Here is a 16,680-nt window from a genome sequence, read left to right on the forward strand (position 1 = left end):
ATTAGGCTTTCTCTCTGAAAGCGTCCTGTAAACGAGTAAGCTCAACACAAAAAAGGCAGAAGCACGTCAGAGAAGACAAGCTGAGAGCCTGACGGTGCCAGACAGCCACCCCCCGCCGACGGATCAATAACCGACCCCTGCCTAACAGTTGGCGTCAACTGTGGAAAGAGCTCCTCTGAGGCAGAGACACTCTGCTTTTCATTCCCTCAGAACATCCTTGCGGGAGCGGGAGCGGGAGCGGGAGCGGGCGGCCAGGGGAGAGCAGAAATGCAGAGTAAGGAGTGCTGGGGGGAGCAGTCAGGGTGAAGCATAAAATCAGGCTGTCACCACAACCGGCCAAATGATAGGAAGATTAGATCTATTTGAACTCTTCCAGCCTTTAGGAAGATTTTTGTTTTTTAATTGAAGTAGAATTGATTCACAATGTTGTGTTAGTTTCAGGTGTACAACAAAGTGATTCAGTTACACATATATTCTTTTTCATTCTTTTCCATTATGTTTTATCACAGGATATTGAATATACATCCCTGTGCTATAAAGTAGGACCTTGTTGCTTATCCATGTTATATATAATAGTTTGCATCTGCTAACCCCAAACTCCCAATCCTTCCCTCACCAACCCCTCCCCCTTGGCAGCCACAAATCTGTTCTCTATGCCCGTGAGTCTATTTCTGTTTCGTAGATAAGTTCATTTGTGTCATATTTTAGATTCCACAGATAAGCGATATCATATGGTATTTGTCTTTCTCTGCCTGATTTACTTCACTTAGTATCATCATCTCTAGGTCCATCCATGTTGCTGCAAATGGCATCATTTCAAGCCTTTTTATGGCTCGGTAATATTCCACTGTATATATGCATCACATCTTCTCTATCCGTTCCTCTGTTGTTGGACATTTAGGTTGTTTCCATGTCTTGGCTATTGTGAAGAGTGCTGCTATGAACGCTGGGGTGCGTGTAGAAGATTCTTTTAATCAGCAAACTATTTTGGAGCTTTGCCCACAGAGCAAATGGCTACGAACCAGACACTATTAACCCCAGAAAACTCATCACACGCCCTGCACGCAGTCAGTCACAGAGTAGGTGCCGCTGCTCCAGGGCCTGTCCCCCGCCCCCAAACTGCCCTCCCGAGCCAGCAATGCCTGCCAATCACCCAGCCCAGGGGCCTCCGAGCGCACACCCTCTGTGGGCAGCAGAGTCCTGTGACGTGGCCGAGGCAGGCGTGGGGGCACTTGCTCCCCTCCCCTTCTTCTGGCAGCGGAGCTCCCATCTCCCGTGGGGAAGCTGTTCCGCGCAGCGGCCCGTCTCCTGACCCACCCCTGCCACCAGCGCAGCCGCTGCGGCGCCACGGCCACAGCCACCACCCTCACCGCGCTGGCTGCGGTCGCTCAGCACTCGCAGGCGGCTCCACAGGCGGCAGCGCGTCTGCAGAGACGGCGCACGTGACGGCGCCCTCGCTTCCGCCAGCCCCGCGCTTCCCCACGCGCTTCCCCACACGCAGCCCGCGCATCCAGTCGCGTGTGGGACGCTTCCCTTCCAGCTCAGCGCGACCAGAAGCGAAATGGTCACCTGCACCCCGAACACGCTCTTCCTCCTGAATTCCCGGCCTCACTCGGCACGCGACACACACAGTCACCAAATCAGAAACGTGAACGACACCAACTGAGCTCTTCTATAAGTCTTCAGAGAAAACATGCCTGCACGCTAGATCCTGAGGGTAAAATAATGAAGAAACAGACCACGCCTTTAAGGATTTTAATTTAATTCGCAAATACAAGCTCATAATGATGATCACCGTGTATTAAAGGTAAATTCAAGATACTGAGAAGAATCTAGTCTGGTCGGAGGAGGGGTCAAAGGAAGGCTTCTTGGGGGAGGTGGAGCTTAACCTAAAACATGAATGTGCATTAAAAAGGGAGGAGGAGGAGGAGAACGAGGCAGTAAAGCGAGAAGAAGAGCATTCCAAGGAATGGGAATAAAGAAGCTCAAAGATGGGGGGAAGAGAGACGGGTGCAGGACCATTATACTAGTAGCTTTCATTTATTAAAAGCTTACCAAAGCCAGGCACTATCTGAAGTAAAAGACATTTGTACTGCTGTTCCTTACGTTAAGCCTGCACGATAGGAACGGTAATCTCATTTTGCAGATTAAAGCACTGTCAGAGTTCCAAGAGGTTAAACGACTTTTCCAAGGCCATACAGCTAATAAGAGGTGGAACTGGCTCTGAATGTAGGTCTCTGGCTCCAAAGCCAGCACCGTCTCTACCGACCCTGCATCTTCCCAGCCACCCCACACTCCCGCTATGCTCCCGCTCCACAGCCAGGAAGACAGTGAGTCCTGCCGACTTCTCACGCTTCCTCGACTTCTCCCGTTCAGTCCACGCGAAGCACTAGAGACCTAGTTCGTTATCTTTCATCTGGATTCTAACAGGCTCTGATTGCTCTGTACATATAAAGTGTGTGTGTGACAAAAAGTCAGATCAGAGCTACTTCGTTTTCCCATCATGGGATCCACCAACTTCTCTGTACGTGTTCTTCCATTACAATCGGAGAAATACTCTGGGTCTTGTCCAGGGCCAGCCCTGGAATAATCGGGAACGTAGCCACAGGCCCTTTTGTGCTAACTGTGCCCTTTCCCTGGGCAGTCTCACCCAGTCCTCGGGCACTAAATCCCCGTCCTAAGGCAGTGACTCCAGATCCGTCGCACGTCTTCCACAACCACCAGATTCCTAGGTTCAACAGCCTATTAGGTGTCTCGATAGGAGGCGTCTAACAGGACTGGCTCCTGCCCCTCAGGATGTGAGCATGCCTGCCGTCACACTCCCGCATCCCTAAGGCGCGCCGCCCGACGTGGCGGGTACCCAATCAGTGTGTGCCTTCTGCAGGGAGGGAAGGAGTGGAGGCTGGCTCTGAGCTGTGCCCCAGGGAGTCCTAGGCTTTATGACGGCCTCCCCGGGATGCTAGCAACCCCTAAACGTTCACGTACCTCGAGAACAGTGTCTGTGAAACCTGCCCGTTGGGATTCCCCTGGAGACTTGTATGACGCAGGCTCCCAGGCTTTCCACCCTCCACCAATTCGGAATCGCGTGGGGAGAGGCTCGAAAATCCATGTCCTAAACAAATGACCGCAGCGATTCTTACTGACCAGTTTGAGGAAGACGACGGCAGAAGCTCTACCTGTTACCTTCACCCGTCATCACTGAGAACTGCTCAGCTGGCTGGGCGTCAGTATCCAAGCCTGCCCAGAGCTCTGAGTCAAGCACATCAGAAATGATCTCGAAGTTGCCCAAACGGTATTTCATTGTTTTATTCCTGATCACCAAAGGTCACCGGTGACCCAAGAGACTTCTCGGACAACAGGCACACGTTAGGTAGACCCGTATTCTCAAGAGAAGGTCTGGTTTTGCTTACTTGGCACAAAATTAATTGTGCTAACCTATCATCAGTTCCCACATCTGATAGGAGTCTTTACTGTGACAGACTACTGTCGGCTTTCATCACTTTTTTCCCTAAAATTGTTGAAGGATCAAAATTTTATTAGCTTCTTTCTAAAAATCCACTCGTTTTCAATATCATTTCAAGTAAAAGCAGGGTCAAAGCTTTTAAGATTTATGTCACCCCCCCCCCCCCCCCGCAAATCCGCCCCCTGCCCGCAATTCTTCCTGCATATATTCTGCAGACTGAAAGTTAACAAGGCAAAAAGACAATAAATTCCAGAATCTACTCCTGAGGAATTCAAATGATAACCAGCCATTAGAGTGAGTGACAGCAACCAACAGCCTTCTGGCAGGCACCCTCCTAAGAGCCTGTGAGCCTCAGGTTGTGGTCAGAGCCTACAAAGAGCTGAACTTCTCATGTGGCAAGCGAATGCCTGTGTCCAGCCGTGCCTGTAGGTCCCTGGGAGGCAGGAAGGGACGGATCAGATGAGAAAAGCCGATAAGGGACAGACCGGGAACCCACCATCTCAGACTTTCTCCTCAGAAGGTAAAGAACTGCAACAGAGCAGAGAAACTCCGTGTGGACGACACAGAAGACACCCTCCCTCCCGGGCTCCTCCTTCCGGAAGCTTTGCCACGCTTCCTGCAGCGGGACCAAAATCCACCAGTGCCTTTCCGGCTGAGGGCAGACAACACGGACGCCTCCCAACAGGTGACTCCCCTGCCCACGAGCTGTCAGTGGTGCTCCAGAGTCAGCAAGATGCGGCATTACCAAAGGAGCGCTTGGGTGGGGGAGAGTGGGCCCTTGGAGCCACGCTGACGTCAGCAAACTCCTTCTGAGCCGGGAACCTAGAGCAGAGGCTGCCCAACTGGGGCCTGGCCCGGAGGCCGAGTCCAGCCCACCAGCCTGCTTGTGCATAAAGTTTTATTGGAATACAGCCACGCCCATTCATGACACACTGTCCATGGCTGCTTTCCCACTGGGACAGCAGAGCCGAGCAGCCGCGGCAGACCATGTGGCCAGCAAAGGAGAAAATACTGACAGTCAGGCCCTTCACATAACAAGTTTGCTGAACCCTGACCTAGAGTGTTAGGTGCCGAGAGCAGGACTAGGCTGGCCGCCCCTCCGCGCCCACTGCTGGGGAACAGGCCCGAACACCTGCCCGCCGCCTCCCCCCAGGGCGCAGAATGCGGGCCCTCCACAGCAGCCGGGCACTCGGGGCAAGGGAGACCGCAGCACTCGGTGATGACAGCCCCGTGACTGCCACCTTGGTGAAGCACTTCTGAAAGTCCCTCAGCGCCAGGCAAAACCCCACCTTGACGCATGATCTGTTTCACTTGGTTAAACAATATCCAAACATGTTATTTTCCTCTTAAAATGCTTCTATAACCTGAAAAAAATTTCAGGAATATAACCGGAGTTATAAGCTCCAAGACCATACTAAGTAGTTTAGTTTGAGCTATTAATTTGCTAAAGGGCTTTTTAAAAGTCCCTTCTTTCTTCTCAGTAGCCAATAACCTTGGCATAATTCACAGTGTAAGAGTTCAGGTTGTAAGAAGACAAAAACTGTTAAAGCACAGGAAAGCATGCGCTGCTAAGGCACACCTGTGGGAACATTTGTGTACCTTACAGGATTACGTTTGGATAGAATGTTATGGTTTTTCATGAAAGAAATTCATGTCCCTAAATGCCTGCTCTCCGATTCTTGAGCTTGCCTGACTGAAGACGGAGCTGGAGAAAATGAAGACTGGTAAACTGTGACCATTCACCCCACCACCCTACCCCTCCGGTCCTCCCACAACAACACTGGGAAAGGCAACATCTGTCAGTGCCTCAAGCTCAACATTCCTGCTGGGGCAGATCTATAAACACTTCATTTGCTGAGAAAGAGCTGCAAATCCCACACTAAGCTTTTTACCTCAATCATGGGGCTAGAACGCTGACATTAGCTAAGCCTAAGCCGTGGTTAAAGCTCTCCAGCCACACCATCAACAGAAGAAATGAAGACTCCTGTAACTAAGGTAACCCCCAGACTGCACTGAAAGGGGAGCAATTATCTCTGGAGGCTCTCCACGATCAAAGCCAGCACAGACTGACTGCTTCCATAAGAGAGCCGAACCCAAGTGCTTTGAAGACAACCTCACACGAAATTGTCATCATGGTAATGATGGGGTCCCAGGAATGCTCAGGTTGAAAATAATCCTCCTCTCAAGAATGTCATTAGTTGGTCTTGGGGAAAAAAAACTCTTAGGAAAAATACCGGCAGGAAATTCACCGTAATGTCAAACAATAATCTCTTTTGAGTGAATGACTTAGACAACTTTTTCTTATTCTTTATAGTGGTATGAATCTCCTTTTATAACAAATATCTTCTACCCGCCCCGCCCCGACCTTGACTATCCTGAAATGAAATTCTTAGATGTAAAACTCAGCTAAAATCACAAAAATCAATTATTAAACATGAAGAAGAAACAGAGGGAAAATCATTTATAATGAAACACGGATTTCAATGTGTAATTCTGGGCACCAATAATACTAGGAGGTGTCATGGAGCAGCCGGAGGCGTGGACCCACCACAGGACTGTCCCGAAGGGGTGTGCTGTATGATGACGTCATCGTACAAGAGGCACTGCTGTCAGGGACGAGCAAAACCAAGGTGCGGTTTCTCCTCAGCCGACACGGTGGTTGAATATTTAGAACCTCCCTCTGACAAAAATGTGAGTTCATACAGAAAATCCACTTGGGTTTTGAACTCAGATAACAGAAAGGCTTTTATCTCTGACTGTCCAGGGAGACGTTGAGAAGCCCAGCTGCGGGACAACTGTCTGTTTTACGGGACACACAAGGGTGTCTGGCTTCCCTGGCCCCTGCCCATGAAACGCATGCACAACGTCACCCATCACGGTGACCCCTAAAAGTACAGCCTCCTCTAGAAATACTCTCTACACTTTTCGGTACTTCATACATTTTCTATAATGAAATGCATTGCCTTTGTAATCATAAAAGACAAGTTCCAGCAGAGTTTCAAGCTCACTGGTGTCCCTCCAACAAAGAGACATAAGGTCACAGGTCACTAACAAAAACTGATGCCTTGAAGGCAGTCATGGAAGAAGGAAGAGACTGGAATAAAAGGAAAGGTCAAGAGGTTAACTGTCCTACCCTCAGCAGTTGATGAACCTTCCACATCTTTGTATAAGACATTTGAGCAAAGCTCAAACAGATACCCTGAAGGTCAATTTATTCTATCTTAAAAAAGATTTCTGACTGAAGCAGAATTCACTAATGAGATGGGACAGCGGGTCCAAAAATTGCAGGGTCTGAAAGGAATACATGTGCAGTTTGATTACTGAGATTTGCTTGGCAATGGCATGACCCAAAATTAATAGAGTCCTTAAAAGGAAGGAAGATGCCAAAAGAAACTTTGTTCTTAAGATGGTTTATACAGCTTGGCTAGAGCAAGGCACAAGTATGACCCATATATAGCAAATCCCAGCAGCTGTAGTATTTTAAGAACGACAGTTGCAAAGCGAGAGCAAGTGTGCAGTGAAAGGAGAGGCCGTCCAGTGAGCGTGGAGTCACAGCTGGAGAAGCCCCCTCACGCAGCCTGGACAGAAGGCGCTTCCCAGTCTCTCCACCCGCACCCCCGGCCCCCCGCCGTCACTGCTGGGACCCCGACGGCCTGCGTGGAGAGTCTGCCAACCCCTGGGGGCTGTTCATGACGGCCCTGCTCATTAAATCTACTCCTATGAACATTATCATCAAATTTCTCGGGCTTCTCAAGCCCTCTCATTCTAGGGACAAGCTAACCACCCTTTTCTCCTCTTCTTCTTATCTGGCTGAAGATAAAGAAGCTGAGGGAGGAAAATCTATATTTTACTATCTTTTCACTCGATTAAATGGAATAGTGGCTTGCTTAAAAAAAAAGATTATAGTGGTTTTACGGTACACTGCGAAAAATACTACTTTACTACAGAAATAAGCAACTCCACCCGAGAGCTTACCTACCGTGTCTTTAAACTTAGGCTGTTGTTCTATCTCAACAGCACAGGCTTGTCTGGGACATACTTTACCATATTAGGCAATCAGGCCCCAGAGAGAAGGGAAAGCAAAACAGTCCTAGGCTTTTACCTAAAAGGAGAATGGCGAAGACACTGCCCAGCGGTGGAGAGCGGACAGAAAATCGCTGGACGCCCTCTAGCAGATAAAGGGGCTTCACAAGATTAAGTAACAAGATTCAAAATCCTGCTTGACAGAGGGGAGAAGATCCAGCGAACAGCCAGAAGCAAAACTGTGAAAAATCAGAGCAAGTAGGAAAAAGGGCTATTATTTACTCGAAGAAAGAGAGTGGGGGGAAGTGGTAAAGATCTGTGGGAACACGAGCAGAAAAACAGAAGCGGGAGGGGCAGTTTAGGCAGAAGGATGAAAGCCTGCTTGAGGACACAGAAACGTGCAGGGACGTGGTCTCATCAGGTCTTCAAAGGGCTCCAAGCAACAGAGGAAACACTGACTTCTCAGTCCTTCCTTCTCCACTCATTTCTGTCCCTACCTCGGCAATTCCTTTTAAGATTTATTTCTCAAAACTCATCAGGTTCATTTTCAGAGCACAAGCGCACGCTGGAGCCTGAGCTACTTCTCTGACTCTCCAAGGAATCCATTCTTTATGCATAAATTAATAACTTCACTTCAAAATCACATGATTCTAAGGTCAATGAGAGTATTCCAAAAGCCTTTCTCTCATCCAGATTTAGGAACCTACAGATTTGGAAAATAATTTGAGTGGATCTTACTCATCTCTAACTATTTAAATGCATTAACTCATTTTCATTTTACAGCTCTAAGAGGTAGACACTATTATTATCCCCACTTTACAGATGAGGAAACTGAAGCATCTCGTCCAAAGCAGTTCAGCGGTCAAGGTGGGGTTGCCCCGGGAGCCCAGCTCCTGGGTCTGCACTCCTAGCCTGTTGTGACAGTACATCACCCAACATACACGACAGATACAGACTCAGGAGAACGCGGTGCAAAGCCCTGGACACAGCTGTGCTCCCTCTCTCTGGGCCTCCTCAGCTGTGATCTCTAAAATGAGACGTTTAGGGAGTTCCCTGGTGGTCCAGTGGTTAGGACTTGGTGCTCTCACTGCCATGGCTTGGGTTCAATCCCTGGTCGGGGAACTGAGATCCTGCAAGGTACGCGATGTGGGAAAGGAAGGGAGGGAGGGAAGGAAGGAGGGAAGAAGGAAGGAAGGGAGGGAAAGGAAGGGGAGGGAAGGGGAGGGGAGGGGAGGGGAGGGGAGAGGAGGGCAGGGCAGGGAAGAAGGTTAAAGCTGCTTTCGGTTCTAAAATTCCAAGTCTACAACTATCATTCTAGCCATCACAGGGATAAACCAGAGTTTGATATAGAAGAGCACCTAGAAATAAGTTTTTCAAAGAAAGCCTCTCCTTAAGCGAAATGGAGTGCTAGTTATTCAAAGGTGTAATAAAACTGAGGAAAGTCAGGTAAGGCAAAGGGAACCAAAAGCTGAGTCAGCTTGAAAGATCATTTGCAGATACGGTTAATCAGTAGAATTCCTCTCATGTAACAAAAAGTCTTATGACATTCCCGGCCTTCAGAGACCTCCAGACAAGGTCTGCAGAGAGGCAGTAATTTCTATTCCAGAAGCTGTCAGGGGAGCTCCAGGAACCGGCTCTCCTCCCCGACTACACGGCTCTTCCATAAACAGGCCGGGCAGCTTTCATGGGGAACACCCCTGCACCGGCTGAGAAACACTGGTGAAAAAATAAGCAAACTACCTCCTGTTCTGCGTGAGTGTGCTTTGTTTGGCTGACTTGGTTTTGGAAAGGGGGAAACTGCAGTCCCCTTCTCAGAGCCCAGTGCTCGGGCTCGCCCGTTTCCCGGGCGTCTTCTGTGTCTACACCCGCACTCCTGGTGAGCTGCGCCAGTGTCATGGCTCCCGACACAACCTGCATGTTCGCATCCAGTCTGTGCCTCCAACTCCGCCCCTGACATTTCCCTGTGGACGGCGGTCAGACACATCAAATCCAGGGCTTCTAGAGCCAAACCCAAAGGCCTGCCCTTCCACAGTCCTCTCCATCTCAGTTCATGAAAACTCCACCCTCTCAGGCACTTGAGCCAAAAGCTTTGGTGTCAACCTTGACCCCCCTCTGTTTTTCCCACCGTATACCCAATCCAACAGAAGTCTTGCTGATTCTAACTTTGAAATACGCCGTGCGTATGAAAACTTCTCAGCATCTTCACTACCCGCCATCACCTGGCCCAAACTCCTCGTCAGTCCCCCTGGGTTAGGGTGACATGGAGGGTCTTCTCCAAACAGCAGGTGGAGTCCCCCCAGAATGTGACTCCTGCCCCTCTGCTGCGCAGAGCTCTACACGGGCTCGCACGCCCTGGCACCGACCGCCCGGCTCTGCCGCGGGCTCTCATGCCCACGCCGTCTCCTCACAGGTCCTGCCTGTCCTCCTGCCTCACGGCCCCCCGAGCTCTGTTCCCTCCGCCTGCACACGTCCACGGGGCTCCCCACTCACTCCCTTCACGCTGGGCTCCAGTGCTGCCTTCGCGGCAAGGCTGACACCGACCCCTCCTTAGATGCTCAGCCCCCCCGCCCCGCATTCCCCACTCCTGAGTCCTGGAGCCACTCCACACGGCTTTTCACCTTCCACACACTGTTCGCTTGGCACGTTCATTTTACTCACTGCCCGCCTGCTTCACCAGAATGGAGACTCTACAAGAGCAGGGCTTTTTGTTCACTGCTGCACCCCTGCCCACAGGCACGTGGAAGTACTTGTTCAGTGAATACACGAGAAGCTTATAGAAGAGAAGGCAGGACAAAATGGGAAATGCATTTAGTGGCTTTAGGTATTAGAGATATTTCTGGGGCCAAATGGCTCCCAAAGCAAGTTTTATTTTCTGTTAAAGCTTAGTTTAAAACCAAGCTTTGCTGGCAAATTTCACTTTGAGCCTCTCTTTGATTTAGTTTGAAAGTCTTACGTTTAATCGCTTATATCTTCTGCACACTTGACCAAGGTCTCTCCCGACTAGCTGCTACCGGTTATCTACGGCCGGTATCTGAACACCTACTGGTCAGTGCTTCCTTAACAGTGTCTCCTATAACCAAGGCCTCTTGCAGGAGGGTTAGCCACCAGACCACGGGCTCCACGCTGGACTGGACGCTACACTGCTGACTTTGAAGGTAAAGTGTCGTGATTTTGTTCAGACTGATGCCACCGGATTTGCCTAAAAGCAATAGGGATTCTAGAGGGAGAAGCATTTTCCTATTTGAAGGATGGACAGACATAAGTACCCACCTACTTATGTACCCTCCCTACATAAGTACCCTCCCACCTGGCAGAAGGCTGACCCTCTACCACTGAACCTGAAACTCTCAGGAGGCTTTCGAGGTGTCCTTCAAGAAGACCTTCCTTTACTTAAGGAGGCGAGATGCCACTAGCAACTCAATTCAAACATGTAACCTGCTCAGTAAAAAACAAATGAAGAATGGGGGCAGGGGGCAGGGGGGGTACAATCTACTGGGTAAAAAATAAGCGACAAGGACACATTGCATAACATGGGGAATATAGCCAATATTCTATAATAACTATAAATGGAGTATAACCTTTAAAAATTGTGAATCACTATATTGTACACCTGTAACTTACAGAATACTGTATGTTAACTATACTTTAATAAAAAAAAAACAACTTGGAACTTTTAGACTCACCCCCCCATCTTCTGGGGGGAAGGTAAAGGGGGTGGAGATTGAGTTAATAATGAATTATGCCCATGTTGAAGCCGCCATAAAAATCCCTAAACTATGAGGTCTGGAGAACTTCTGGGTTGGTGTAATATCCACATGCCGGGTGGGTGGTACAACCACCTCCATGGGGACAAAGCTTCTGACCTTGGGACACATCCACACCTCACCTGATGGACCTCTTCATCTGACTGCTCACCTGTATCCCTTAAAAAAAAGGATGGGGAATGGAGGGCGATGTGAGGTCGGCCCCACCACAGTCCCATAAAGGTTCCCTGACACGGGGCGTAGGGCGCTCACCTAGAGCTTTCATGTCCCCAGGTACTTCCTAACTGCCCTGGGCCTCAGTTCTCTTAACTGTAAAATGAGGTTCCTAACCCAAGTTTTCTCTAAATTCCTTCCCAATTCTAAGATGCCCAAATTTGGGAGGCGGGTAACTTCACTGCATTGAACTGGACTGTTCAACAATTCCTTTAAAACAAAAGCAATCTGTCTCCTGTTCAGCTTCCTTGGACACCATTCTGCTTGTTCACCATCTTTTCTTTTGACGACTTGTGCCCTCTAGTGATAAATTCAATTATACATCAGAACTGGCCTGGGAAACAGTCTGCTTCAGAGGACAAGAATGCGTAGAGAAAACTCAGTGTTAAGCAAAACGAAGACAGGCCAAAGACGCAGGCGAAAAAAGGATGAAAAGAGCCCAAGGGCCACCAGCGTCTGCAGTGTGCCCACGACTGCTCCGCAGCCTGCTCCTCTCGACCAGTGGAGGAGGGCAGCACTTCTGACTGCAGTAACCTCCTTCCTCACGTTAAATCCAGACTCAGTTTCTTCTTCACTTAGCAAGAGACAGGATATACTAGGACTTCTGGAGACGGTCCCCGTCTAACGCGGACAGCCACGCACGTCTGCTCTAAGCACGTCAACTAAGGGGGTGCTAAGACACAAAGCCCTGTGCTCATTGTCGGTTTTCCGGTGGGGATGGTTTTGATTAAAATCGCGCACTGTGCGGGGCCCCGACCAAGCCCCCAGCCTTCTCAGCGTCCCTTGTGTCACCACCACAGAAATGCATGACTGGCCTTCCTCCCTCCCAGACTACATGACAAACACCAGGGCCATTCCCGGCCATCAACCTTACCTGTATACAAATGTCGGTTACATTTTTCTAGCTTAGGTCCACAAAAAGAAATAAATTTCCATGATGTCTACAGAGATTAAGGTTAAACAACGGAAAGGTTTTCTTAGCCATGCTCTTGTTACTGATATATGGGCGAGAGGCTGAAGAATCTTCGAGAAGAGGAGAGCATCTGTACACATTTGGAATCATTTTAGTTCCAACTCGGACCGGAGATAGAGTTTCCTTTCTACCCTTAAAGTAAAGTATTATCACTGACTGATTCCACGTACGCGAAGCTCAAGAACAGGCAACACTACTCTATGGTGGCGGCCATCAGAAGAGTGGCTGCCTCTCAGGACAGGGGATGGCGTGAGGGAACTTTTCAAGGTGACGGAAAAGTTCTATATCTTGGCTTGAGTGGTGGTTACACCACTGATTACAACTGTCAAAACTCATCCAACAGTACACTTTAGGTCTGTGCAGTTCACTGATTGTAAATCTGTCCCAATTTAAAATAACAGATGTCAGAGTCTTGGGAAGAGTTAACTTAAAAAACAGTAGATTCCTGGAGTGGGAGAGCGGTCGTGACACAGTCCTGACCATCTTGAGGTTAGATTTCCACAATTTACAGCGACGGGCCTGTTGTTCTGTAGGCCGTATGGATCCCGGCATCACGCCTGCCAGGGCTGGACGAGCGCTCGGGAGAGAACCAGTCAGAGCTGCGCTAACGCAGGCTGGGGTCAGGGTGCTGCCGCCCCGGGCACCGTGGCGGGCAGGAGACATGCTAGGCGTGCTGTGAGCACTGGCCACCTGCACACACTCAGTTGCCAGTAGAGAGGGGACCGGCCCTTCATCCCTCTCTGAAGACTCACACTGGCGTCTGCTGGACCCGCGGTGAACACTGGCAGATGCCTCGAGCAATGGGATGAGTGGACCGTTTTTCAATCTGACAAATGACTCTATGTCCAATCTCACCAATCAGAAAATCTTTTAATTTTAAGTCAGTGGTCGTTCAGTGAACTTCTCTGGGAAGCATGGCATCAGAGGCATCTTCGTGGCCCTTGCCTGGTGCACCAGGCAAGGACTTTTCACACCAAGTAGCTTAGAAACGTGCAGGCAAAGATTTTCACTGACAGAGATGCTGGCCAACACCAAGCTCTCCTGTGTAACTCCCTCCGTGGAGCTCACCGGCCTCTACAACCCTCTACGGGTGACAGGCCACTTCAGTGCTCTGTAGTCAGCACCTGGGATCTCTCGTTAGGGGTTTTCTAATATAGTTCCCCACAGAAACTCTCCTGCGTTCACTCTTCGTCCCCTGAAGCCTCCCCAAGCCCCTGCGGAATGAAGTCACTGTCGTGTGCACACACCCCCTGCCCCGGAGAGCCTCCACGCGGCATCTGCACCTGACGCCCACTCCCCACCATGAGGCAGCCCCGGCTGCAGCTGCATGCAGGCAGCTCTCACCACGCCACCATGGGCACTGCTTTCTGGAAGCCCCTGCTGACTGTTTAGGCTCTCGACCAAAATATAGGCAGGTCAATGACATAATATAGCATTTCTACTTCCTCTGCTAAAAACAAATCAGTTGTTCATTTTCAGTATGAGTTATTAAACATATTCTGAGAACATACTGTCACATAACTGTAGGGTAGAAAAAAGGCCATCTTCTTACATAATTCCCAATAGAAATGTACATGGAGTCTCAATTCATTTAGTCAAAACCAAATCCCTTCCTTCTTGAAAAATGGTACTAGGGACTTCCCTGGTGGTCCAGTGGTTACAACTCAGTGCTTTCACTGCCGTGGCCCGGTTCAAATCCCTGGTCAGGGAACTAAGATCCTGCAACCTGTGTAGTGCGGCCAAATAAACAAACAAACAAAAACGAAACAAAACAAAACAAAAACCAAAGAAAAATGGTACTAATGGTACTAGAAAAGCATTAAATTTCTATCACATGTGAGTGGCTTACAGGAACCTGGAGCTTCAGGAGAGCTGACCCGGGGTGCCCACAGCAGAGAAGAGCTGGGTGCCAGGCCTTAAGAGATCTGGTTACACAAGAGCCAAGGAGCTAAACCTTATTTCAAAGTCAAATGTAAGTGATTTCTGGACTGTTTACACTATTCACTCTTGTGTTCCTCTCTGTTAGCGTGGAGAGGGTGTAGATCCATAAGAAACAGTATCACTCTTCACTTTTCTTCCCAAGATTTCAAAGTACTTTATACGATCCAATAGCACAATAGAGAAAAAGAGCCCGTAACCGTGTTAGAACCTAGCAGGAGGCACCGAAAAATGCAGGAAACTCGTTCAAGAACATGGGCATTGTTACACCATTTAAGAAAACGGGGGACTTCCCTGGTGGCGCAGTGGTTAAGAATCTGCCTGCCAACGCAGGGGACATGGGTTCGATCCCTGGTCCAGGAAGATTCCACATGCCACGGGGCAACTAAGCCCGTGCACCACAACTACTGAGCCTGCGCTGTAGAGCCCACGAGCCACAACTACTGAGCCTGCGTGCCACAACTACTGAAGCCCGTGCACCTAGAGCCCGCGCTCCGCAACGAGAAGCCTGCGCACCGCAATGAAGAGTAGCCCCCGCTCACTGCAACTAGAGAAAGCACGCGCGCAGCAACGAAGACCCAATGCAGCCAAAAATAAAATAAATAAAATAAATAAATTTAAAAAAAAAGAAAAGAAAACAGTACACCAGCGAGCACCCGTCTCATCTCGCAGAGGAGCGTCTGCCTCCAAACTCTCCCTGGACCCAAGTCTGCACAGAGCCTGCTCTTCCTTCTGTTAACTGTGTGCACGCGAGCCGGGACGAGACCTACGGGGACGCTGAGCCCTACGGGGGCAGCCTCCCTGCTGGTTGCTTACCCACGCTGCTTTCACCTCTTCCGAGACATCAGTTTCATCTTCCTGGAAAGGGAGAAAGAAGAAAGACAAGAGGATCACGGTCACAGGCATCCCTGGAGGCAACAAGGTCAGCCCCATCAATTATGCACCTGGGCAGTGAGGGCTGACGGCCAAGGGCACTGTCACTGCTGCTTTAGCAGCACCTCAGGAGCACCACCTGCAATCAAAGAGTCAAATGAACCTGGCGGGAAAAGGAGAATCTTTAAGACAGACGGACCTCACTTGGGCTCTGTCAGTAGCTGTCAGCCCGTTTGGTCCTATAATAATCAAACACTTTCGTCCAGTAGTTTCTAACAGGCGACCATCATTGTCTCATTTCTTGTCTCACTGAATGGTCCATCTAATTCCAAATGAGTCACTAGTGACCAGGGACTTGATCTTGGCCACTTGACTGTTAAATGCCAGTGACAAGGCTGAGCGAGCAGGGTACAGACCAGAGGGGAAGGAAAGAACTGAGTGTGTGCTCATCAACAGGAGGCACAGGAGCCCCTGTCTTCATTTAAAACCCAGAGTCAAGCTGTGTTATAGCACTTGTTCCTTTTTTTCTCCAAAGAGTAAACCTGAGTCAGATGAAGTTCTGAAACTCTCGAGATGCTGGCAGTGCCCCTGAAATACTTGGTTAGCACCTGCACACACGACGCTGAGGTACTGCTGACTCACCACGGGACTCTCAGGGGCCGCTGGGGGGCTGCTAAGTCTGAGGGGCTTATGCACGTGTTGTGTTTGTTTGCACGGCTGCTGTACATTCACCGCTTATTTGCTGCCTGCCTACCGTGTGCTCGGCACTGTCCTAGGCCCTGGGCGTCCCAGCCAGAACCTTCCAAATGAGTCCCACACTAGTGGAGTCTTTCTTCTTCTGCTCTTTTTCTCAGTGATGCTTCCTGACAATCTGCACGATTCATGGCACCGTGTGGAACTCTTCCTTTTGAGCCCGACACACAGGACGGCGGGCAGCGCAGGGTAATGCGAGATGTCCCAGCACGGACAGCCCACTTACATCCTTCGTCCAGAAGTTGATGCCTGTGCCTCTTCGTCGCTCCTTGGGCCGCCTCCTCTCACGAATGGACAGCCTGTTAGAGGACTGATCACCCAAATCTGCTTCTTCGCCCTCTGGTCAGAGAGAAAACAAAGCATGGATCTTAAGAACCTGGGGCACGTGCACTGGAGGAGGGTGCGGTTTCTGAAGCTCGACCTACCGTTTTTGTCCATTTCCTTTGCCCCTGCAGGGCTGGCGGGGGGCTCTGAACTCTCTGAATCAGGGGCTGAAGACCTACCCGTCCGGAGCAGGTAGGAACTGGTGTAGAGGGAGGGTCTCGGGGCAGGAGGTGACACTGGTGTCGTGGGTTTTTCTGGCTGAGCCGGACACCTCAGGCGACGATACACAGGCTGGAACAATCCACATGATGAGATGTCAGAGGTCAAGTCTAACCAAAGGGTAAGGACAGCACATT

At 49.8% G+C, this 16,680-nt stretch overlaps 1 protein-coding gene across 8 annotated transcripts in view; it reads right to left on the bottom strand.

The window, feature by feature from the left end:
• PPP1R12B (protein phosphatase 1 regulatory subunit 12B) overlaps positions 1–16,680 on the bottom strand; it is a 199,344-nt gene that overhangs the window by 60,931 nt on the left and 121,733 nt on the right. For 6 of the 8 annotated variants that reach the window (XM_061187241.1, XM_061187239.1, XM_061187245.1 and 3 more), the window contains 3 exons: positions 16,426–16,615; positions 16,227–16,339; positions 15,191–15,232 (listed from right to left, as the gene is read on the bottom strand). In XM_061187241.1, the coding sequence (XP_061043224.1) occupies positions 15,191–15,232; positions 16,227–16,339; positions 16,426–16,615 (345 nt within the window). Of the gene's footprint in view, positions 1–15,190; positions 15,233–16,226; positions 16,340–16,425; positions 16,654–16,680 lie in introns of those variants that run through there. The other 2 variants (XM_061187240.1, XM_061187247.1) reach the window with 2 other exon arrangements.

Source organism: Eubalaena glacialis, chromosome 3, assembly GCF_028564815.1.
Source record: "Eubalaena glacialis isolate mEubGla1 chromosome 3, mEubGla1.1.hap2.+ XY, whole genome shotgun sequence".
Lineage (NCBI taxonomy): Eukaryota > Metazoa > Chordata > Mammalia > Artiodactyla > Balaenidae > Eubalaena > Eubalaena glacialis.